Source organism: Protobothrops mucrosquamatus, unplaced genomic scaffold (assembly GCF_001527695.2).
Source record: "Protobothrops mucrosquamatus isolate PMUCROS unplaced genomic scaffold, P.Mucros_1.0 scaffold620, whole genome shotgun sequence".
In the NCBI taxonomy this organism is placed as follows: Eukaryota; Metazoa; Chordata; class Lepidosauria; order Squamata; family Viperidae; genus Protobothrops; species Protobothrops mucrosquamatus.
In genome coordinates this window covers 199,054-223,622 of record NW_015386916.1, presented here as the reverse complement: position 1 = coordinate 223,622, position 24,569 = coordinate 199,054, and the positions used below count along the sequence as shown (strand labels likewise).

The 24,569-nt window shown below is 37.2% G+C and overlaps 1 protein-coding gene across 1 annotated transcript in view; it reads right to left on the bottom strand.

The window, feature by feature from the left end:
* Positions 1 to 24,332, bottom strand: part of EMP1 (epithelial membrane protein 1) — a 39,045-nt gene extending 14,713 nt beyond the window's left edge. Inside the window, exons 1-2 of the mRNA XM_015817668.1 lie at positions 24,148 to 24,332; positions 1,492 to 1,611 (exon numbers count right to left, since the gene is read on the bottom strand). Coding sequence (XP_015673154.1) covers positions 1,492 to 1,569 — 78 coding nt within the window. The 5' untranslated portion in view covers positions 1,570 to 1,611; positions 24,148 to 24,332. The remainder of the gene's footprint in view (positions 1 to 1,491; positions 1,612 to 24,147) is intronic.
* Positions 24,333 to 24,569: the final 237 nt, after the last annotated feature.

Here is a 24,569-nt window from a genome sequence, read left to right as displayed (position 1 = left end):
GTGCTCAATACATCAGGAAAATATTAAATATATAGATAGCTAGAGAACATTGTCAATACAGGTTTATATTTTTCTTTTGCATTAATTCAACCACTTTTATTTAGTTTTAAAAATGGCAATACAGAAATGTGTAAAAGACATCCTTTGTTCCTAGATATTATTGTGCTTTTGTCTCTGCTGATCTGTATTTGTTAAGTTACAGAAACCTATAATCTTGAAAGTGAGAGAGGACACAGTGTTTCAGCATGGACAGGAAGGAACCAAGCTAGATTTGTCATATAAACCAAGAATCCTGCCAAATGATATCCCCCTCTCCCCATTGAGTTTGGCTTTGCCAAAAAGTTCATGAGAATGTTTTATGATTCCAAAACAGAAAGTCTGGGAAAGACCTTGTAATTATACAACAGACTGTCTGCCAGGTGGGAAACCAAAGCATCTTATAACTAGTATGTCCTAACTCACTCAACTTGTTTCTCAGTGGGCTGGGTCCAGGTGTTTTCAGGATCAGGATAAGAGAATGGAATGATCTCTATTTCATGCCTTTAGGCTATTTTGAATTGCTGCTTTGTTTCAGTTAATAAATGGGGAATACGCCAAGCCTTAGGGCCTTACTTCTTTTGTAATTTTCAACAACCAGATTAGGAAACCTTAACCCACATAAATAAAACAGAGGAGTTTTCTGTTGTTGTTTTTTTCTGGAGGTAATTTGTTTTCAGAAAATAGTTCAGCATACTGTAAATCTATGGTTGATGAACTGGTTTTTAAAGGTGCGTAAATCAAGAATGTAGTGACCTGTCTTCTCCGTGTCTGGTACTCTCCAAATACAGTCAGTTCTATTTGGTTCACACAACACCCAAAATTGTAATGTGATTTGGTTTTGTCTTAACATGCCTTGTGTGATCACAGGCATTGAAGTTTGCATACCATGGTAAAAAGCTTAGTATAGTGCAAACTAGCCAACTGTTGTTTATTTAATAAAATGTAGTTAAATGAGCCATAGTTTAGTGTGATGTCTGAAATCAATGTTAAGTCCTAGATTCTTAGGCAGGAGGAAAGGAGGAGTTGAAATCCAATAATATTAGATGATCCTGCATTTAGGAAAGCATACTGGACTCAGTCTGAAAAGGAAGAGACTGGCAGCTTAGACCGCATGGCTCAACAAGGTCTCTAGCTCTAGCCTCCCCTGCTTTATTGTAGTGATAGGAATTTTACTGTTTTACCACCAAGTAATAAGTAAACTTCTCTTTTTTCAAAATTGTTCTGCTCCTTATCGCCCCCTTGCCCCATAGAAACAGAAGCAGGACTGAAAATTCTAGATCACCCACCCTTATACTTTCACCCTGTGCCTACAACCATCAGATGCCCCCAAACACAGAAAAGCCTCTGACTGCAAAAGCATTGCTTGCCGTGGGTCTGAACTAAGTTGAAGAGATCCAACATCTTATGGTTGCTAAAACAGAACAGAAACATTGAGAAGGTTTTGCTACTTACATTAGCAATGGTGGAGACAAAGAGCATGATGACAGTGGCAATATGAACCACAAAAATTCCAGCCAGTAGTACCAACATCTTGGCTCCTCACTTCAGGAACAATCTCAGAGGCAGAGAAGTCTTTGGAAGAGAAAGAGATCTAGGTTAATCTAAAACCAAGCACTGAATGTAAGAGCATGGTTCTATATTAATTCCATGCAGGCAACGAAGGACATATTTTTAAAAAATCTGATCATGACAAAATACAGTAAGTTGGATCAGAAAATACTAGCAGATTTCAGTTTAATCATGTTGAGATTTTAGTGAAACACTCTGAGTAAAAATCATACATATTTGAAAAAGAAGCCTGAATAAATAAATAAGTCTATGAAAATGTATACGTATGTAAACATTTATTACATTTATTTTAGTTTAAATCCCATTCCCTTATTATTTACTACATTTTATCCCATCCTTCATTTGAAGCAGAGATGTGTTCCCATGAGTCCTTGTTCTAATTTCAAATCTCACTCAGTTTTCAAACTTTGCCCTGCCTCATTGGCTTTGCATTTGCCAACTTTTACTCTGCCTTGCTCCCTTCTAGATTAACCTTGGCAACATTAGGACTTCAACTCTCAGAATTCCCCAGCCAGCATGCTGGCATCCTGGCAATCAAGGTAACACAGGCATAAACAAGGAAAAGTACCTCAAGCAGTACTCTTACTTTGAAGTAAGGTGGGGCAGCCTATAAATTTTATAAATAAAGAAACAAACAAACTTGGGAGTATCCTGGAAGGGGCTCCTCCACCTGCTTTTATTTTCATTAGTATCCCGCAAACTCAGCAAGGGATTTTCTGTCCTCTTTAGTCGTTGGGACTTTTCTCCTAGACTAGTTCTTTATATACTTATATACTATATTTCCATGATCTTTGGAGAAAGCAAATATGTTATTGCTTACTCAGTTTAAAAACTCTGATTCCCCACTATAAAGACAATGACCTGCCAATCCAGATGTGCAGGTTCAGTAGTTTATGATACAGAAGCATACCAAATAATTTGCAAACAAAAAGTATTAGTTTATGCATGATATAAGGTCTATCAGTATTAGATGGTTAATGTTAAGTAGAGTTGCATAATGAAGCCCAAGCCACATGTGTCTTTTGAATGTCTTGAGAGTAGCACTTAAGGACTTTAAAGGTTTTACCAAACTGCATCTGTTAAAATGATGAAAGGGAAATATTTGCTGGTTGACTAGTAAAAAATGCACTACAAATTATCATACCATTGCTTAAGAGTTGCTTCATATAGGCAGCCTTGTGAATAAAAAGAAATAAATTAAGTTATATATTAACTGAACTTAATTTTAATTAAATGTACATTCCAATTAAAATTATGTTTTGCCCTGATTTCAACCACAATTTTTTGCAATGCAGTTCCAAGCACACCCAGGACAGCCTTGCCAGAAAAAAATTGTACACCTCTGATGTGATTTGAAGTTTCTGTTTATCCCATCTAAATACTCCAGTTTCTACCCAAGTTCATATAATGCTTTTGTATCTCTGTACAGAAAGTAGGAATAAGAAAAGATCTATGGTTTTGCTCTGAGCAAAACAATGCCCATCAGACAGATACCATCTTTCATTTCAGTAATGACCCAATTTTCCAAAAAACCCAGCCATGTAAGCTTAATGAGAATTAATGTCAACCATGGAGTGGGTTGTTGGCATCTGTTGATAGATTTTACTGAAAGTATATTCATCTCATTGTGAAACACAATGTTAGCAATAGATTGTGCTTGGGATCACATTCCCCAAAATAGTGAATGAAGTCAAGGCAAACTTCAAGGAAGTTAGGAAATGTGGCATAATTTTGTGACATTGGAATAAGTGGGATTATGCTGGAAGAAGGATTCTCTTCCCCCTCCCCCCCTCCCCTTAGTTCAAGGAATTCCATTTGGGAAGGCAATGTATGTATGTGCTTCCATAGACACCCAGGGTGAAGCAGAAATTGGTTTCAAGTATCAGGACAACTTGAGAGCTTTAAACGCAACAAACTGGCAGCCAATGCATGGTAGATGCAACATGATCCTGATAAAAAGGTGCCTCTTACCACCCTTGCTACTGCATTAGGAGATGCTACTTGGTTATTTCCAGATGGCAAGCTTCTTGTACAAGAGTATGATTGGAATGAGCAACATGCTAGGCTACTATCAGACTGGATGCAGTGACATTTAGGGAAACCTGTTGTTGGAAAAGAGGGATCAATGATGTTACTGTGGTGTTTTCTGCACAAGAACAATCCAGGCTTTGTAATGTAGGACCCACCCAATTCTTTTTAATACAATAAGTCTGCCTCAGTAAATTTCTGAAGAAAGCTGTCATTTATTTGTAATTAAGTTGATTCATGTTCCCATTCTTTCCTAACTGAACAACTAGTGATTATCTGTGGGATTTCTTAATGGTGCTGCAATGTGTTTTTGTTAGGAAGTGGAAAAATCTCAACATCTTAATCATCTGTGATTCTGCAGTAATGTAGAAGCAAGTGCTAGATCCTGCATGACAGTGTTGAAATCTCTGGTCTCATGGGGTTTTTTTAAAAATAAAAGGATAGCTCTACATATGCTTCCTGTTCCCAAGATACTACATTAGCACTTTTTTTCATCTCTGACAACGCTGGACATGAGGTCTACCTCGCATCTCTGCATCTCTGCCACACCAACAAATAGAGAATCTTCATATATAACTACCATATTACCCGCAGAATAAAATAAGCTCTGTGCTACTTTATAGGACTGCAATTCAATGAGGAGCACTTAGTGGATTTTTTCTCTTAAGAAACAGCTGGGAGTGGCATGGCAGATTAGCAGTTTAGGCTGTCATGCAGAATTTCCCTCAGACTAAAATCAGCTACAAATAAGAGGCTGGGACTGTGGAGACACTTGCAAAATAATCACTTTAGGGGTGGAGAAAATTTGCAATTGAATTCCATAAGCTACACATTGAGAGAAAAATGAATGGGCAAGTACAAATATCCATCTTGATTATTCTTGATAAGTAACATGAATGCAAAATAGGCAAGTGGAACTATATGATCATGGAAATGCATTAATTCTAAAACTTTACAGGTGAGTATCATCTCAACAAGGAGACCAACAATTACCATGGCATAACTCATGACAGAAATTTAAAATAAATGTGCACTTTTAGGGAACAAATATTGGCTGCTCTTATCTCCTTTGTAACTCAACAAGTAGAACTAAAGACTGTTTGTTGCTTCTATTTCACTAAAAATTGGGAGTCCAAAATTCCTGTTGATCTAATTCAAAGGTAGACAACTACCATTGGGTCACAAATACAATTCCTGCTATCTCCTACAGGTAGCAGGGCTGGGAAAGATTCTTATATGAAACCATGAAGAACTATCACCAGAGATGTTAGACAATGTTAGGCTAGATGGACCAAACTTGTTTCTTGATATTAGGTTCCTGCTGCAAATCACTCAGTGACAAATAAATGCTGATATCCATTCTGATTTGCAAACTATGCAGTTCTATACTTTATTCAGAAATAAGTTCTATTGTTTCTGTTGTGGGTTTATTCCCAGATACAGATGGTTAAGAAAGCAACTTTAATAAGTGGAGAAGTAAACTGTATTGGTGCTGTTTTTGTTGCCAGCAGACATTGTGTCTGTGATCAGAAAGTTAGAAACAGAGTAGCTATGATGATAAAATATATAACACAGATTTCCTTTAATAATGCATGTTATGGAAACCTTAATCATAGAGATTTACAGTATCACATGTGTTACTCATTTATTCTACCATCCCCATTTGCTTTTCTTCATTTAATTGCAAGCCTGCATGCATAAGAGAACAGCTTTTAAAATTTATTTGTCCTGGTTTGGAATAAGATCATACCATTTCACCCATTTTTATTAGGTCTATCCAGTGGTGGGATTCAGCCGATTCGCACCACTTCAACAGAACCGATAGCCAATTTTTTGTTGCCCAGGCCCAGAATGGACTTCTGGAAACGGTATCCACACAGAGAACCAGTTGTTCACATATTTGAATCCCACCGCTGGGTCTATCCAATTTTACTATTTCTTCTCTAGTTGTCCTTCATCAAAATTAGCAAGTAACCAAACAGAATACTCAAGATTATAGAAACAAGAGACAGAAATGATGTATTTTGTGCTCTAATCCAGGTATGAGTGAGATTTCTTCTGTAAATATATTCTCAAAGCCCTTTTTTCCCTAAATTCGTTTCTGCTTAAATATACTAATCTCGCATGTTGAACACTAGCTGTATTTCCAACCTGTATTTTCCTGCTATTGCTTTAGCCTTACAGCTCCATTACCTTTTCTCCAGTGCAGTGTAATAAATGGGAGGCTTACAATGATGGCAGGAGATGACATCATAAACATGCATTTCCAATTAATAACTGTAGGCAAAGCTATTCCTTTTATAAATGTTATACCCAGAAGCCCAAAGCCATCCAACCAAGAGGTACTTATCCCAAAATGGTGAATCTTCAGGGCAAGGACGTTGTTGATTTACTTAATTGGTGGTTCTGTTCCTCAATAATTATGGCTTAAATCCACTTCTAATTTATGAATTCCAACAGTGATATTAGTAGTGGAAGATCTATATTTAATTATGGAATGACAAGTTTAATGTAGCTTACTTTCTAGAGAACATTATATTCAGTATCACAAACCACAAAGATTCTGTGGTTCTGTAAAAGCAAAATCATGAGCTTGATAGCATTTTTCTTTTCTAAGAAGAATTGCTAACAATCAACTCCTACATGTATTCACAAAGAAGAACTCTTGAATAGACCCTACTCCCAGAAAAGGGAATATATGATGAGTTTGTCTGTTATTTATCCCTGTGGTACAAAACTTTCTTGTAATTGTCTAGCGTCTTTATTTATTGAAAAACATTTCTACCCTACCACTTCTGATATATCTGACACAGAAGAGAGAATCAAGATAGCAACAGGATATCTCATTGGGAAGATTATTCCAAAGGCAGTTGGTTACCACTGAGAAAGTCCAGTTTTGTGTAGCCACTTGCTGAACTTCATCAAGGGAGAGTATGGGGAGTATGAAGCTAATGGAATTGCAATGCCCTAGTCAGCTGTTGATTAATTTTTTAAACTTCAGGAATTACCTACTTAAACTTTCATATTTCAACAAGGAACTATACATTTATCCTACACAATATTTACATACATTTGTCTATTTTCCATAAAGAGGGTTTAATAACATGCTTCAGGGAACACTTGGAAATGCAAGGTTTCTGAAATCCTAGCAAGTTTTGCATTTTCCATGCTCATATAGAAAGGGTAGACTGGAGAAATAGGAATAAGATATGTTCTCTAGTACAGAAAAGAGATGTGTAGTCATTCTTTGATTTGCATAGCTACTGAACCAGTTATGAACAGAATTTAGATCATAATTTATCAATAGATGTGATTTGCAATAGATCTATAAGGATATAATGCTCCCAGCTGCTTAACAATAGCAGAAACCAACCAATCTGTTTCATGCCTTAAATTTTACTGCTGACATGAATAAAACTTGGGATAATAAGCATTGGAATTTACTGCAAGCTCCAGTAAATTCTGGTATTCAAAACAGTTTTTTGGATTCAGAATTCTTTTAATGTTAAGCATATGTTGTTTGTACCAGGCTATGGTTTGATAGATTTGGGGGCTCAAGTACAAAGCAGATTCCATAATTTTGGAATATATTTACACTGAAGAAACTTCAGTGTAAGTTTGTGATGGAAAGTTTTGCTTTCCTAATGAGTTCATCCCTTGATGTCCAATTTGGAATTCCTCCACTAAGATCATATACCTTTGCTGATTACACACCTACTATCACTACTAAAACAGTGTTCTTTAAACTTGGCAACTTTAAGATGTGTGGACTTCAACTCCCCAGCATGGGAGTTGCCCAGTTTGAAAAACACTGTACTAAAGTAATGAAAAGATACAGCAGTTCTTCGGATATTTATTTCAGTACCCCATTCTACTATTCCTTTCTGAGCAATTCTGTGAACTGTGTAATACCTCTAATTTGATAGAAATAGATTTTTTTTAACATATTTTCAAAATCTCCTTACTCAAAAGAAAGACAATCATTTATTAAATGATAGATATGATTTGTATTTTGATTACATATAAGGAAAGATGAGGACAGAATTGAATCTGATGAAAGCATGATGATGTTGAAGTCCACCTACCATGAGGCAGGATTTTTTTTAATTCCCACAATACATACAATAACTTGTCTAGAACTATTTGCTTCTTTCACCCAGTAAAACGTTTTCTATGACTCTGAAGAGAAAAATAATAATAGAAGAAAATCCTGTCTCCCACTGTACTATCAAGTGACCAGATGATATCCTGCCACAGTAGTATTTCATGATATGCAAGATATTGGGCTTGAGGATTGCCATAGATCAGGGGTGTCAAACTCGCAATGTCACGTGACGTGTCATGACGTATCACAACTTATTCCCCATTGCCAGCAATGGGGTGGGTGTGGTTTTGGCGTGACGCATCCGGCCCATGGGCCGGCAGTTTGACATGGGCTAGAGAAAATAATTGCAGGGCAAGGGGGGGAAATCATTTCCTCAGAAATGACAAAACTCATTCCTGCCTTTTTGGTAGCAAGGAAAGGCTTCAAGGTAGCTGAGGTATTCATAAAACTCTGGAAGATGCATAGGTGTAGAAGGCATAGGAGTATTTGCAAAGTTCAAAACTGCCATCATTCTGGCAGTTGCTCATAGGCAGGGATTCCTCTTGGAGGCATAGTTATATGTGCCTAAAAGCTGTCTCATCTCAGTGGGAGGAAGGAGGAAAAAATCAGCTTACCTGGGGACAAAATGCTTTTCACCATTCAGATAGAAGTGCCCTCACTATTCTGCAACACTTCTGATCAATGGAAACCATGGAGTAAGATGTAGTTCCTAGGGCACTGATACCCACAAGACATACATACATACAGTACATATTTTCTTTTAGCTTCAAAATTTAACTGGAGTCTACAAAGCAATGTTCCATTTTCTGGTATCATATTTATTGTCAACAATACCTCTAAGATTATTGTAAGCCACCCAGAATCACTCAGGACAGTGAGACAAGTGGCATATAAATTTAATAAATTATAAATTATAAAGTTCCAATGGGGCATAGGAGCACTCTTAGAAAAATTAAAGGAGAGGGCTCTAATCTAGTGCTTTATTTTAAATATTCTTCATCTCCTTTCCCACTAACTCCACCCACCCACGAACACATACAAAGTGAAATATAAATAGGATTCACCTTGCAATAAATGACTTATTTCTAACTACCCATGCACAAAATGTTATTGATTTTCTGATGGATAAGCTTTCCGAGGACATGCTCCCACAATTCCAAAAGTTATCCTTCCTGATTCTACTGCACTGCTAGAAGAAGCAAACTGGGGATCCCTATTTGCACAGTGATGGAAGGAAAGCTACCAGATGAATCGTCCCACCCAAAAGCCATTAGTTGCAAAGTTGTCCCTTTACAGCTGCTTCTTGTAATTCACCCACCCTTCTGTTTGTGGGTAGTTTTCTGAATAGCCGCTGGCATATTCTAGCCTATTTGACACCCAGAGTAGCTGCCTTCACTTGCCAAATCACATTACGAGGCCCCAGGAGCACCACGGGGTTTTGAGCAGCAGAGACCCAACTCCACACCTGCCACTTTCCAGATGGTCTTCTCCTAATCTTCAGCAGCCTTCCCTTATTGCCTGCCCTTGATATGCTAGTGTGAATGCCCCTTTACACTCATTATACATACATAGAAAGAAATGGTGATAAGGAAAAGAGGCATGGTAGTAAAGGGAGGGAGGGAGGGAGGGAGGGAGGGAGGAAGGAAGGAAGGAAGGAAGGAAGGAAGGAAGGAAGGAAGGAAGGAAGGATATTTATGGTTGGGTAACCAGATTTGGCAGAGGAGAAGTGAAAGTTTTATGTTGCATACTAAGTACAGGCGTCTACAATTTTGTATTTCATAGTGAAGAGAAGGCGGTAACAGCTACTTCTTGTCATAAAGCCCCTTCCCCTGGCATTTGCTTCTGCCTCCCTCACAAATGTGATTCACTGGCCAAAAATTAGCTCTTGTCAATAGGATGAGTAACAGAGCAAATCAAGTACTAGGACATTTGGAAATTAAAGTAATGAATCAAAAGCAAATACATGGTAAGATTTGTGATACATCAAGTGCTGAGTGCCGCCCTAAATAAAATATGCCATTCAGCTCAAAATCAGGCTAACTGTATTTCAGAGTCCTAGCTCATTTAAGTCATACAAGGCCACCCATCTCCCTAAAAAGAAAGTAAAGAGGTTGGACTATATCACTTTTTGTTGTCATCATGTTTCTGGTGAAATAGCATTTGTACATATGCTACCTGCGCACTAAAGTGGGTTCCAGCAATTCCACACTATAACTAAGGGATTCTTGTATTTACTTTATTTTGGAGGAAATTATATTCATGTTAGCATATTCTCCTGAGCCACAAAAAAGTACAGCTGAGTGACAGATTAGCATTAGAACCTGATTTGTGTGCAGAAAGTTCCACATTCTGGGATCTCCAAGAACAGAAGGAACAGACAGTAGATGAGAGGAGAAGACTTGTCTATCTCTGACCCTGGAATGCTACTAGTAAGAAGGAAGAATACTAGACTAGATGGTCATGTAGCCTGACTTTGTATGAAGACTGAATGGGCAGCATACAAATAATTGCAAACAAAACTTCTGAGCAGAGTATTGATCACCTTCTATTCTTCCTTGTATGAGAAGTAACTAACCAGTTTTATCAGTCCCCCACAAATAAATACATCATGAATTTAGTCTAGAATATATGATGGAAAAAATCGTTATCCTGTGATGATTCTAAAATGAACATTTTATGCAGTTCAGTAATTCATTTTAGAAATCATCCATTCTATTCCCGTTTCTGCAACTTGCTAAGTTGTAAGAATGTGTTGATCCAAAAGCAGAATGCAGTGAAGTCAAATTATAATTCCAACAGGCTGTGGCCAGATCTGAGCCTCTTGTTCCCATCTGAAAAGCCACAGAACTTGTACACTCTGTTGACACTTCATCCTGATGTAGCAAGTACAATATTTAAAAGGAAAGGCAAATAGAAAGTGAATATCCATATTGTGCATACAACTTTTAGGACATTTTATTTATGATCAATAAATAAAAATAATCAAATATATACTCATTGTTTATATATAATAGTCTGAGGATATACTATCTACTCAGAAGCACACAAACATGCACATGATGAACAATATGGTAATAGGATATGCCACTAAGCCAACTGAACATGTGTTGGCTAGTTTTTAGGAGAGGTTTTGGTGAAGGAAAGCCCATGAACTACCTGAGCAGTGGAAACCCTCAATGAGCAGGCCTCGACAGCATCAATCAATATTCATAAAAGCATGGTGGAAAGAATAACTCTGCTTTTACTTGCATGGTTAGAGAGATGGAAAACATGAGCAACATCTCGCTTTCCTGGTTGCTGTGATTCATTTGGAGAATGGATTGCTCTTCTGAAGGTTAATAAGCACAGCTGACATTTGCTCAGAAAGTGACAACCGTCGAGCACTAAGCCATGCAAGAGTCTCTAGAAGGGAGAGGTGAGGCTGGAAGGCAGCCAAGAGCAACCAGGGAAGAAAATGCTGTCTCTTTGGACCCACCCGCTTTTACTCCAGACGTGCAAGAATGAAAGAATAAGAAGGTAGAAGCAGGGAACAAGAAGGGGGGGGGCTATCGTGAATGAAATCATGATCTTTCCTCTCCACTTTCAAAGCATAAAATGAGTCACTGGGTTGAGATGGTTGGAAATAAATAAATAAATAAATAAATAAATAAATAAATAAATAAATAAATAAATAAATAAATAAATAAATAAATAAATAAATAAATAAATAATATCCTTCTACAATTTTATGGATCAGGACATAATTAAGTTGGTGCATCATTCATAACCAGTGCTTTTGCAAAAGTTGCTACTGAATTCTGACTTTCTTCTGGTTTATATATAGCCAAAGGCTTTAGAGCTCTTGACACTTTCTCGGAGGGAGGGAGGGAGGGAGGGAGGAAGGAAGGAAGGAAGGAAGGAAGGAAGGAAGGAAGGAAGGAAGGAAGGAAGGAAGGAAGGAAGGAAGGAAGGAAGGAAGGAAGGGTAATCAGAGCAGAAACAGGATGAAACGTTAAGCCACAATGTACGGCTGACTTTAATATACTAATAGGAAACGAGACTGATACTTAGAAAATAGTGTTACACTTTATTGTGAGAGACAACTTTTTATTGCATGGGTGCGCAAACCTTTTGGTGAACAAGTCACATTTAATATGGGAAGGAGCCACTTAGAACCACAAAGTGAATAGATAGTATCACACGTGAGGATGAATTTAATTTAGGGGAATTTGAAGGGTTTTCTTATGATATACCTATTTTAGAGTTGTACTACAGTTTTCTTGCATTTCAGTAAAAAAAATGATAAACTATGACAATTCTTATAGAGTTCACGTGTATGACTTTGCATTTGTGTCCCATTGTACTTTGTGTGTGCCACTGAAAATCCAGGTTATGAACTAATATGGTTTCATATTACTTTTGTAGTATGTGGAACTTATGGCAATTCTGATAACAAATAAGCTGCCTCACATGCTACATAAGGAATTGGGAAATTATGATCCTTGTATAAATTCTAATGTTTGCTAGACCGTTTGGTAGTTGAAGTTCAGCTACATCTGTAGGGACATTGCTTCCCATTCTTGCTCCAGACCAAAACAAGCCTTACTCCCAATTGCTTTTCCTCATTGGTTAAGATCTGGAAGACAAGATGCCATCTAGGTCCATAGGGAATATTATTTGAAGGAAGCATAAGATAAGACCATGTCAGGGGCTACATGAGGTCAGGTCATATCAGGGGCTGTCTTCTGGAACAGAATTCCCCTGAAGTCAAATTAACCCCAACTTTAGGGCTTTTAAAAGCAATCAAGATCTGGCTTTTTCAGTGGATCTACTGGGTCTAGTGTTAACAGTTGTCCTTTCCTGTATGGAAGTATTTGGAAATGGGTTGATGCCTGAGAGCATTAAGTATTTCTTATGGTGATTATATTATTATTATCATCATTATTGTTGTTGTTGTTGTTGTTAATCACACAGTCAGCCAGATGTTCAGACTGGATTTGGCATTTTTGTCTACCTATTCAGTCCTTACCAAGGACCTGGGATTGGCAGATCTGGATGTTTGATGGTGTTACAGATATCGTTGCAGGATGGAAGCTGCTTCCAATAAGGCCGCCTTTTGCAATTGACTGATGGCAAATTTGTCAATGCCAATGGTGTTCAAGTGCTACTCCAGTTGTTTTGGGATTGCACCCAAGACACCTATTACTATTGGTACTACCCTTGCTTGCCTTTGCCACAGTCATTCTATTTCTATTTGTAGGACTTTGTGTTTTGTTATTTTTTCCAGTTCTTTCTCTTATATTCTGCTGTCTCCAGGCACTGCCACGTCCACTATACAGACTTTTTTGTCTTTCTTATCAACAATTGTTAAGTCCGGGGTGTTATGTGGCAGATGCATATCTGTTTGAATTCTAAAGTCCCAGCATATATAAATAAATAAACTAGGAAGTTGATACTGATTGTACTAATGCAATAAGTGTTCTTATATGAGAGGGGCTTTCAAACATTACCCAAAAAATGAGGAAATAGAACACAAGTGGAATTATCATACAACTTCTCTTAAAAATGCATTAGGTCAGTACTTCTGTCTCATTGCATGTTTTTAAGAAGCTTACGATATTAATGATGAAGGAGCTTAGAAAAATATTGACAGTGGTCAGGCTGTCCAAAATTCACCCCGAACTCTATAGGTTTTTGTTTGAGCAAAATAAATAGGGATTGCACTTTTTCTAGCCCTTCTTTTAACTATATTAACATATATTTTCTTAAACTGGAAATATAAAATGTGGTACCTGAATGAAAGACATCTATATGTATTTGTTACATATTGCTAAATGAACAACATAGTACAACTACCTATGGAAGGTAGGCATTTTTTTTTTCATTTTATATCCTGTATTTCTATCCAGAGGCCACTTGAGGTATCTCTTCCACAATTTAATAAAAAATGATCAAAACATTTTTTTGTTGAGGGAATGGGAGGAGAGAACATTTATTTGATCCACCAGTCTTGTTTTCCCAATTGACTAAAACCATAAATTCACCTGGGTAGCCCTAGGCAAGCCACTCTCTCTCAGCTCCAGTCCCAACACATGTAATACAACAATTATATTAACTGGCATGGCTGTTGCAGTGACTGCTGAATAATGTGAATAAAGCAAAGCAATTTACTGCTGNGGAAGGAAGGAAGGAAGGAAGGAAGGAAGGAAGGAAGGAAGGAAGGAAGGAAGGGTAATCAGAGCAGAAACAGGATGAAACGTTAAGCCACAATGTACGGCTGACTTTAATATACTAATAGGAAACAAGACTGATACTTAGAAAATAGTGTTACACTTTATTGTGAGAGACAACCTTTTATTGCATGGGTGCGCAAACCTTTTGGTGAACAAGTCACATTTAATATGGGAAGGAGCCACTTAGAACCACAAAGTGAATAGATAGTATCACACATGAGGATGAATTTAATTTAGGGGAATTTGAAGGGTTTTCTTATGATATACCTATTTTAGAGTTGTACTACAGTTTTCTTGCATTTCAGTAAAAAAAAATGATAAACTATGACAATTCTTATAGAGTTCACGTGTATGACTTTGCATTTTTGTCCCATTGTACTTTGTGTGTGCCGCTGAAAATCCAGGTTATGAACTAATATAGTTTCATATTACTTTTGTAGTATGTGGAACTTATGGCAATTCTGATAACATATAAGCTGCCTCACATGCTACATAAGGAATTGGGAAATTATGATCCTTGTATAAATTCTAATGTTTGCTAGACCGTTTGGTAGTTGTAGTTCAGCTACATCTGTAGGGACATTGCTTCCCATTCTTGCTCCAGACCAAAACAAGCCTTACTCCCAATTGCTTTTCCTCGTTGGTTAAGATCTGGAAGACAAGATGCCATCTAGGTCCATAGGGAATATTATTTGAAGGAAGCATAAGATAAGGCCATGTCAGGGGCTACATGAAATCAGGTCATATCAGGGGCTGTCTTCTGGAACAGAATTCCCCTGAAGTCAAATTAACCCCAACTTTAGGGCTTTTAAAAGCAATCAAGATCTGGCTTTTTCAGTGGATCTACTGGGTCTAGTGTTAACAGTTGTCCTTTCCTATATGGGAGTATTTGGAAATGGGTTGATGCCTGAGAGCATTAAGTATTTCTTATGGTGATTATATTATTATTATCATCATCATTGTTGTTGCTGTTGTTGTTGTTAATCACACAGTCAGCCAGATGTTCAGACTGGATTTGGCATTTTTGTCTACCTATTCAGTCCTTACCAAGGACCTGGGATTGGCAGATCTGGATGTTTGATGGTGTTACAGATATCGTTGCAGGATGGAAGCTGCTTCCAATAAGGCCGCCTTTTGCAATTGACTGATGGCAAATTTGTCAATGCCAATGGTGTTCAAGTGCTACTCCAGTTGTTTTGGGATTGCACCCAAGACACCTATTACTATTGGTACTACCCTTGCTTGCCTTTGCCACAGTCATTCTATTTCTATTTGTAGGTCTTTGTGTTTTGTTATTTTTTCCAGTTCTTTCTCTTATATTCTGCTGTCTCCAGGCACTGCCACGTCCACTATACAGACTTTTTTGTCTTTCTTATCAACAATTGTTAAGTCCGGGGTGTTATGTGGCAGATGCATATCTGTTTGAATTCTAAAGTCCCAGCATATATAAATAAATAAACTAGGAAGTTGATACTGATTGTACTAATGCAATAAGTGTTCTTATATGAGAGGGGCTTTCAAACATTACCCAAAAAATGAGGAAATAGAACACAAGTGGAATTATCATACAACTTCTCTTAAAAATGCATTAGGTCAGTACTTCTGTCTCATTGCATGTTTTTAAGAAGCTTACGATATTAATGACGAAGGAGCTTAGAAAAATATTGACAGTGGTCAGGCTGTCCAAAATTCACCCCAAACTCTATAGGTTTTTGTTTGAGCAAAATAAATAGGGATTGCACTTTTTCTAGCCCTTCTTTTAACTATATTAACATATATTTTCTTAAACTGGAAATATAAAATGTGGTACCTGAATGAAAGACATCTATATGTATTTGTTACATATTGCTAAATGAACAACATAGTACAACTACCTATGGAAGGTAGGCATTTTTTTTTCATTTTATATCCTGTATTTCTATCCAGAGGCCACTTGAGGTATCTCTTCCACAATTTAATAAAAAATGATCAAAACATTTTTTTGTTGAGGGAATGGGAAAGTAATGCCTTAAGGGAGGAGAGAACATTTATTTGATCCACCAGTCTTGTTTTCCCAATTGACTAAAACCATAAATTCACCTGGGTAGCCCTAGGCAAGCCACTCTCTCTCAGCTCCAGTCCCAACACATGTAATACAACAATTATATTAACTGGCATGGCTGTTGCAGTGACTGCTGAATAATGTGAATAAAGCAAAGCAATTTACTGCTGGGTAGACCCAGAACTTTTAGTGCTTCTCAGAGGAAATGGTTTTGTCCTATTTCAAATTCCTCTCATGATTTTTTTCAGGATGTTAGGATAATAAGGTTCGTTCCACTTAGAACTGTAAAGTATGTAATCTCTTATAGCTATAAGAAAGTTCATGCTGAAACAGGCAATGTGATTCTTGGCTTTAATCCTTATACAAGTATCTACATGTACTGTACTCATTCTACCTCTGGAAGTAAAATAAAACATGTATGTTTTGTCATCTGAAAGCTTTTTTCTCAGGCATGCCGATGTGGAAAAAACACGTAAAAGTATAAGTAGATTTTCAAAAGTTGCAAGGAATTACCTAGTGGTTTACTAGAAATGCCACATACAACAAACACTGACAACTACCGATTTTTCAGCAGTTTGATCAAATATAATTAGATGGGTTCTGCAGACTATATTTATTGAATTTATTTATTACATTTCTGTCGCTGCCCATCTCACTTGCAGGTGACTCTGGGTGGCATACATAATCAAAATCCAAACTAATTATCACAAAATTGAGGACCTTCTGGAGAGCCAGCAGGATTGGGACAATCTGATCTTTATTAGTCTCACGTTGATAATTTCTCATTAATATACTCTTATATATTATATACAGTCAAGAATTTGACTTAGGCACTGTATATGTATATAGTGTGAGAGAAAAAAGCAGAGGGATTATTTACCAATTAACCCACCAACCTCTTCCCCCTTCCCAATACACACTCCTGCTTAAGTTTCCTTGGAATCTTCACTGCTTGCAGTTGTGCTTGATTTAATGAGTTGCTCTGCAATAAATAGCAAGTGGCAATATTTCTAGCCATATCGGGAAAACTACTGCTAATTGCTGAATATCAAGCAGTTTTAAAGGCATAGTCAAAAGGCTGAAAGCCCTTCAAGTGCTTTTTGCAAGAACATACATGGTATTAAAATGCTTAAAACAGAGTTGCTGAATGCTGTTTTTCCCTATCTAATCAGCATCACCTGCAGAAAGGCACCACAGTATATTTTGCAGGTATACATTTTGTATCTCTGCTGGAAAGAGGTGGGTACTAGAGATCAGTGTAAAAAGGATCAATTCCAGTCCAGAAAACAGAACTGGAAAGACCTTGCTAGACCTTGGTCTAAAATAATAAACCAGTGTCCTAATTTATCTAGAACAACCATACCACCCACTTACCTTTTTCAATGCAAACTTAAAATCTTTATCTTACCCTAAACAAATACTGAACAGAGGGAACTACGTGTAAGTTCAAGAGGCTGATTTGGATGTATGAAGAAGTGTTAAAGAGTTCAAAATTAGCTAATGCAAATGCTATGACTATAACTATGTATCAACTTTTATTACAAAAGATAAAATTTTGCTCCTTGTACAAATAGTTTTTTTGTCTTGGTTTTGCTTCTATGATGCTTACTCTAATTCCACCTGCCTTCTAGTTGGATTTGTGGGACACGTCACACAAGTGGACATTGAACTCCAACATTTCATCTGCAACTCCTCTCAAACAGACTGCTCCTGCATTTCTAAGATGGGAAAAAAATGTTTCCACTTTCTGTTCTCTTTCATCATAAGATGTGTCTACCTATAATTCATGTAAACACCCTGGAAAATTCCTAAATATATTACAATGAGGATATGGAATGGAAGAGAACAAGGAGTGGTCATCTGAGAATGCAAGATCCAAAGCATCCACAAATGTAGCCATGAACTCAGACACAGCATGACCACATCATGTCATTTGCTACTTAAAATTGAGCAATGTAAGTCTGAGGGATGTAGATGGCTTTGGCTTTAGTCCCCCAAATATCAGCCATGAGATTATTCTTCTTTCTCATCCCAAACTGTAGGACCACAATTGAACTCCACTTGAATGTTTCATTTTTCCCCTCCAGCACAAGAATATTGAAAGCAAAACAGAACTGGAGTGATTTTCTTCCTGAGCTATAACTGACAGCAGATTTTAAAAAGTATAGCTGGAATATAGTGGTTTGCAAAATGGTAACATGCTGGACTATATAACAATAACTAAATTGCATGAAAAGTATTGGCACTTTCCTCGTCTCTTTGCAGTCTTTTAGTGGTTATCTAGTTATGGTGGCCTAATCTGTAAAGCTACATTGTTTATTTCAAACTTCTTTTTAACCTTTTACCCAGTGGTGGGATTCAAATACCTGAACAACTGGTTCTCTGCATGGACGCCACTTCCGGAAGTCCGTTCTGAGCCGGGGAGGCCTCCCAGGCCCAGAACGGCCCACCGGAAGTGCGTGAACTCCCCCTTGCAAAAAAAAAGGGCTAGCGCATCAGCCAGTTTGCTGAAGTCAACAAAACATTAGCTACCAGTTCTACTGAACTGGTACAAACCGGCTGAATCCCACCACGGGTTTTACCCAAAACTCTTCCTGAAAATTCAGCTCTGCCTTCTTTGCATTTTAAAAACTTCTCCAGAATCCAAAGGCATTACGAGAAAAGAGTTCTCACTGCCCAACACTTAAAAGAAGGAATATTTATCCCATCTGAGATTGAATAAAAGCTTTCTGTTATATTAGATGGAAAGCTTCAGAATACTCACTGGGTCTTGAGACATTGTACACGATGTGGCTTAGTCTCAACAGAGGAGCCCCTCCTGTTTAGGAGGAGATGCCACACTGAACATCTCTATTCTTTCTGTTTTTGCTTTAGGTTTTAAACAATCTACTAAAAACAAAGCAAAACATGCAAATATAAAATACTCTTCAACTAAGTGATTTTCTGTATTATGCGAATACAGGAGCAGAGCAGCCCTCCAGAGTCCCTTCTTCTCTGCAAGTAGAACTGCACATTTGTAGGAAAGACAAAACTCCTTCCTTAAAAATAGTTTTGAGAACTTGCATGTGCCCTTTTGCTTTGTTAATGATGGCAGAAGATGATTTCTGCTCTATCTCTTTGAATCCTGTCTAGTAAGCAAAGAAATAGTCCCAAACACTTGAATCTAATTCTTTGACTCAGCAGTGTGCTACATTTTGAAAGCCAAAGACCTCATTTTGCCTTTAAAAAGCCATGGTGAAGACTAGGCACAAAAACTGGGCAAACCCAAGGCAAAGCACCTGGCTGAGCCAATTCAATTGAAATTAATTAACATTAAATTAATTAAATGCAAAGATCATAATTGCTTATTGTGTAAGTGATCATTTTGTATTTCAGCCACCTAAAGAATTGCAATGTGATACTGAGTTTTAGAGGGACTCTGAAGTTGTACTGAAGTTGCCTTTGGGTTCCACAGGCATCTCTTGGCTTTAAGAAGGCCAGAAGCAGCCATTGGGGTTTCACATGGGCTGGACTCAACTAAAATGGATCATTTTTTTTCTAGCAGTCTTTCTGTTTAATGAACACATAGCTGGTTCTTGGCAAAAGGAACACAAATAGCAGTCAATGCTTCAGAGGCTGAAGATACAAATTCAGAAGTATAAAGTCTGGCACCATTATGGTTCCTAAAGTACAGATCAATATAGAAAAATAAAACTCCTCAAACTTTTAAAATGCTTCAACCAAGCTTTGTGACACAGCATTCTCTCTTACAGGAGGACTATGAACAGATGATTCTTTGTTCTGGAAAGAATTAGGGTATCTATCCTGCCAAAGACTTTAGCTGATTGGTTTACTAAGCATATTAATTGAAGCATAAGTCCTTCTCATACGCATGTAACTATTTTGAACATATATTTTTTTCTACTCAGACTTCTGTCCACTTAATCACCTTTTGTATTTATGGTATATCTTCCTAGAGCCTTCAAAGTGAGCTTAGAATTTTTTTCATTTGTTTTAAATATTTTGATATTTTATCATTATATTAATATAAATATATTAATAGGCTTCAAATGATAGCCTAATCAAATGGTAGTCTATTCTCCAGTTCATACTTGTCTCCTTTCATGGAATCAAATTAACAACCAATGACAGACAGACAGATAAATCAATCCACTGCAGAATGAAAGCATTTTCATTGAAGGTTATGGAACATAACCATACCCAAGGAGTGTGGAGGACAGGCTCTAGTCTTCCTTTAGGCACAGAAGGTAGGTGGATAACTTTGAGGCAGTCATTTTCATTCAGCCCTAGCCTGGGAAATAGAAGAATATCTATCTACCAATCTACACTGGGCGATTACGCTGTGTCTCTGTGTCTGTGTCTGTGAATATATTATGCCCTATTTTACAGCTGATCTTTTGAAGCTGCTTTAAAAAAAATCATTTAAAATAACAGCAAAGTTATTCTAACATTAACTGTCATGTAGGACCACATGCCCTAACCATAAATATTGGTGGTCATTATTTTTTTCATTAGCCACTGAAAAGCTTAAAGGGTAGCAGAAAAACTAATGTTTGGGAATCAGCATCTGAGCACCTATGAGAACTAGCAACCTACCCTGGAAAAAAATTTCAAAATTGTAACTTTTGGGATAGTACCCTGACCATCATATGAAATTACACAATGATATCAGGTTCAGAAACAGTGGTCACCCTCACCTAAACATTGTTCATTTAAATCAGTAGCCATTTGCTATGACAGTTAAACTGATCCTGTGTTCTTATATTTCTGTATATTCTGTATATTTCAGTGAAAAGCAAAGCTGATACCTTATGGCCTGGCTTGTACCCATCCCATTCTTGCCACTTTTGGAAATTGGATACTGGATGAGCTGAACACGTGGCCTGATCCAGCAGTGCTGTGTCTAATTAGTAGCATTCTAGAACATGCACGTGTCCCACTCCCTGCCATATGATTTTCCTTAAGCAAGAATATTATTCTCTTCCCACAACTACATAAATTGAATCATCTGAAACTTTTTGGCATGGCTGTTAGTTTAATCTCATGCTTTCTATTAAAGTGAAGTATTGGCCATCATATCTTTCATGAATAGCACACAAACTAGTTATCTTGGGAACTGTAACATATAAAAGTGCTTAACCCATGACCAAACTCTGTTTTTTAAAAAATCCTCACTGCTGAGAATCTCTTTAGCCAATAAATCCATCTGGTATTCCTTTTTAAAATAGGCAGCAAAATGAAAAGGAGCAGAAAATTAGGTGAGAGGACAGAAACTACAGCTAATTTGCCTGCCAATTTTTAATATTTTTTTAATAAATAAGATATTTTCATATCAGTAATATCAGTGGCCCATATCAGTAATATAGACAACCTAAATTTATACACAGTCACTTGAAAAAAGAGACTGTTAGGGTCTGTATAGCCTATTAATGCATATTCACATATTTATATGAGGATCAGATCTGAAAAGTCTCTCAGAAAGACCTGCATTCTGCAATCTGCAGAATGAAACATTGAAAAAAGGTAAGCCTATCAATTTCATGAAGGGAATATGAATGCAGTTGATATGACACCAATTAACAGCTGCTATTGCTGTGAATTGGTAGGAGATGGTAGGTAGTTATTGCAGAAGTTTCATAAGGACTTTTATGCCATGATTCTGTACCATTATCTTATCTGGAAGTAAACCACATTTCATTGTGAGCTCTATAATCCTGGAATTCTCCCATTTCAACTTCTCTGGGGCATTGTTTTTAACATGAATGGGCTCCAGAATCCAGAATAGAGCTAATGTCATTGCCATAAGAGGAGATGAACAAGTTCTTCATTCAAATCAGGTGGAGTGTTTTCATCCACTTTATTACATATTCACAGGGAAAAAAGTCACCTCATTGGAAACATAATGAAAACAGGCCACACCTAAGGGAAATTGTTTTCCACCAAACACAGAATCTAAGCCTCTTTAAGCCACATATTCATATACATCCCTACATATGCTATTATTAAGAGGACCTTTAGGAAAAATATCTTTTCAACAAACTGCAATGCAGTCTTCGAAATGCTTTTTGGTTCAATCCCTCCTAGGGATGTGGCTGTCCTCAGGGCAAAAATGCAAAGCATATCTATTAAGACATTTCTGCAAAGTAACATCTAATCTTCATCAGAGATTATTGATCTGTGCTATTATTGAATGCCTACATTTTGATCAGTGAATAGCATTAATTAGACACTGTTCTTTAAAGCTGATATTAGGCAAGGAAAATATCAAGCTGAGTTGCAAGCAAATTGTTTACAGCCATAATAGCATCAGCATTATGAAACATCACATATACATTGCACAATCCGCATTCAAAAATGCATCTGTAATGCCCATTAATTAATCTTAAACTATTCATTTAAACAACATACATGTTGATTTGATAATATTTATAATTTGCTCCTCTTCCCAATGTGCAGCTAAGGCTATGAAATATATCAAAATAAGTAATAAAACTAAGTAAAAAATGGGTATGTCTAGTTTAATGAAGAGAAGGATGAGGGGGGACATGATAGCAGTGTTCCAATATCTCAGGGGCTGCCCCAAAGAAGAGGGAGTCAAGCTATTTTCTAAAGCGCCTGAAGGCAGGACAAGAAGCAATGGGTGGAAACTAATCAAGGAGAGAAGCAACCTAGAACTAAGGAGAAACTTCATGATAGTTAGAACAATTAGCCAGTGGAACAACCTGCCTCCAGAAGTGGTGAATGCTCCAACACTGGAAGTTTTTAAGAAGAAACTGGACAGCCATTTGTCTGAAATGGTATAGGGTTTCCTGCCTGAGCAGGGGGTTGGACTAGATGACCTCCAAGGTCCCTTCCAACTTTACTATTATTATTATTATTATTATTATTATTAATAATAATAATAATAAAGTAACGGTAGCCATGAACATTATTACTAAAAATATAATATATCATTACATGATTACTAATGCATTACAACCTATATAAATTTATATAAAGTATAATGAAAAGTAAAGTTGCTATAGAATGTTAATATATAAGTATTATTCTAAGGAAGTTCCTGTCTCAACTGCCTACAAATGTATTCCACTGGTGGGATTTCTGATGATGAGTGCCAATTAGAAGAAAGTTTCAACTAGGAAAAAGTCCAGATATTCTAGTTCTCAGTCATATTTTATGCCTTTATAGATTAGATCCAGCACTTCCTTAATTTAAGACGGGAAACCAACTGGAAGCCAAGGTAGTTGATCTGAGATCATTTATAATGTGATTTGAAAAGTGCACAGACAGCAGTCTTTCTAACTTGCTGAAATTTACAAACATTTTCCAAACCATTCTGCATAGAACATTAGGTTTATAATCTAAAACTGAAGCAATTAAGGCCTGGGTCATTCCTAGAGAAAGCAATTAAAAGAAATTATTAGCATTAAAGATTATATCAGTCTATAGGTTCACCTCTCCAAAACTTTTGTAATCAATGAATCCACTCAAATCTAGGTGCATCTCCTCCTCCCATCTCCGTATTGACCTTCTCTAATTTCTTAAATTATGGACAGTTATCTTTAACATCATCCTTACCCTGGGAATTTTCTTACTCAGATTAAATTACTTTGCTCTAGGTTCTGGGGGGGAAAATCCAATGCCATAGCAAACCTATTAATAAAATCTAGTTTTCTAATCACAATGATGGAAAACATGTTACAGTCCACAACCTCTTTCTTTTTTATTCCTGGGTTAAAGAAAAGGGATCTTTCCCAGAAAAAAATTAATTGGACTCTTCACTGTAGCAGTTTCTGCTTCCTCCAGTTCAAATTTGTTACACATTGTGTTTTCCTCACAAGAGAAATTTGCAAATGCAAAAGTTTAATAGTAAAGGAACTGTGGCAACTGTCACACTTGCACGTTAGACTCTCTCTTCTCCACAGGAGAGAACAGCAGCCTCTGCAACTGTCTTTTCTTTTGTCTGGGATACCTGCTAGAAGTGGAGCTGCTGAAATACGTGCATGAACAATCAAAATTTAAAAATCCACTGAAACCCTCAGTGTGCATGTGGATGAGAGGAAAGTCAATCTGCTCCTAGCTCAATGTGAAAATGGGACCTCCCAAAAACAGAGAAGAAACAGGCAGTCAGAGATGTGGAAAAACAGACTTACCTTGGTGAAAGTACTTCTGTGAAGAGAGCTTCCTCTGCTTGTCCTCCTGCTGCCTTGAAAATCAGAGATGCACTGTAAGGAGTGCCCCAGCTGGTGGGGTTATAAGTTTTCCCAGCTGTTGTATTGGGATATTCAGTTGGGTGGTGTCCTTTGACTGGGTTTGAGAAGTTTCAATGAATCAGACTCTCTTTACGGGGAGAATGAAAAAAATAATAATCCACTCCACCCTGTTTTCTTGGATCTGAGCCAGAAGCTGTTGGGCGGGAACCGGCAATTGCAAAGTCTCTTTCTTCATGACTCAGTGCAGCAAAAGCAGCACTGAGAGAAGACTGTATAAAAACGAGAGACTTCCAGCACGATGAGTAATAAAAGAGGGAACAAAAACCCAAGCTCTGTCTGCTTAAGGATAAAAAGAATTCTTG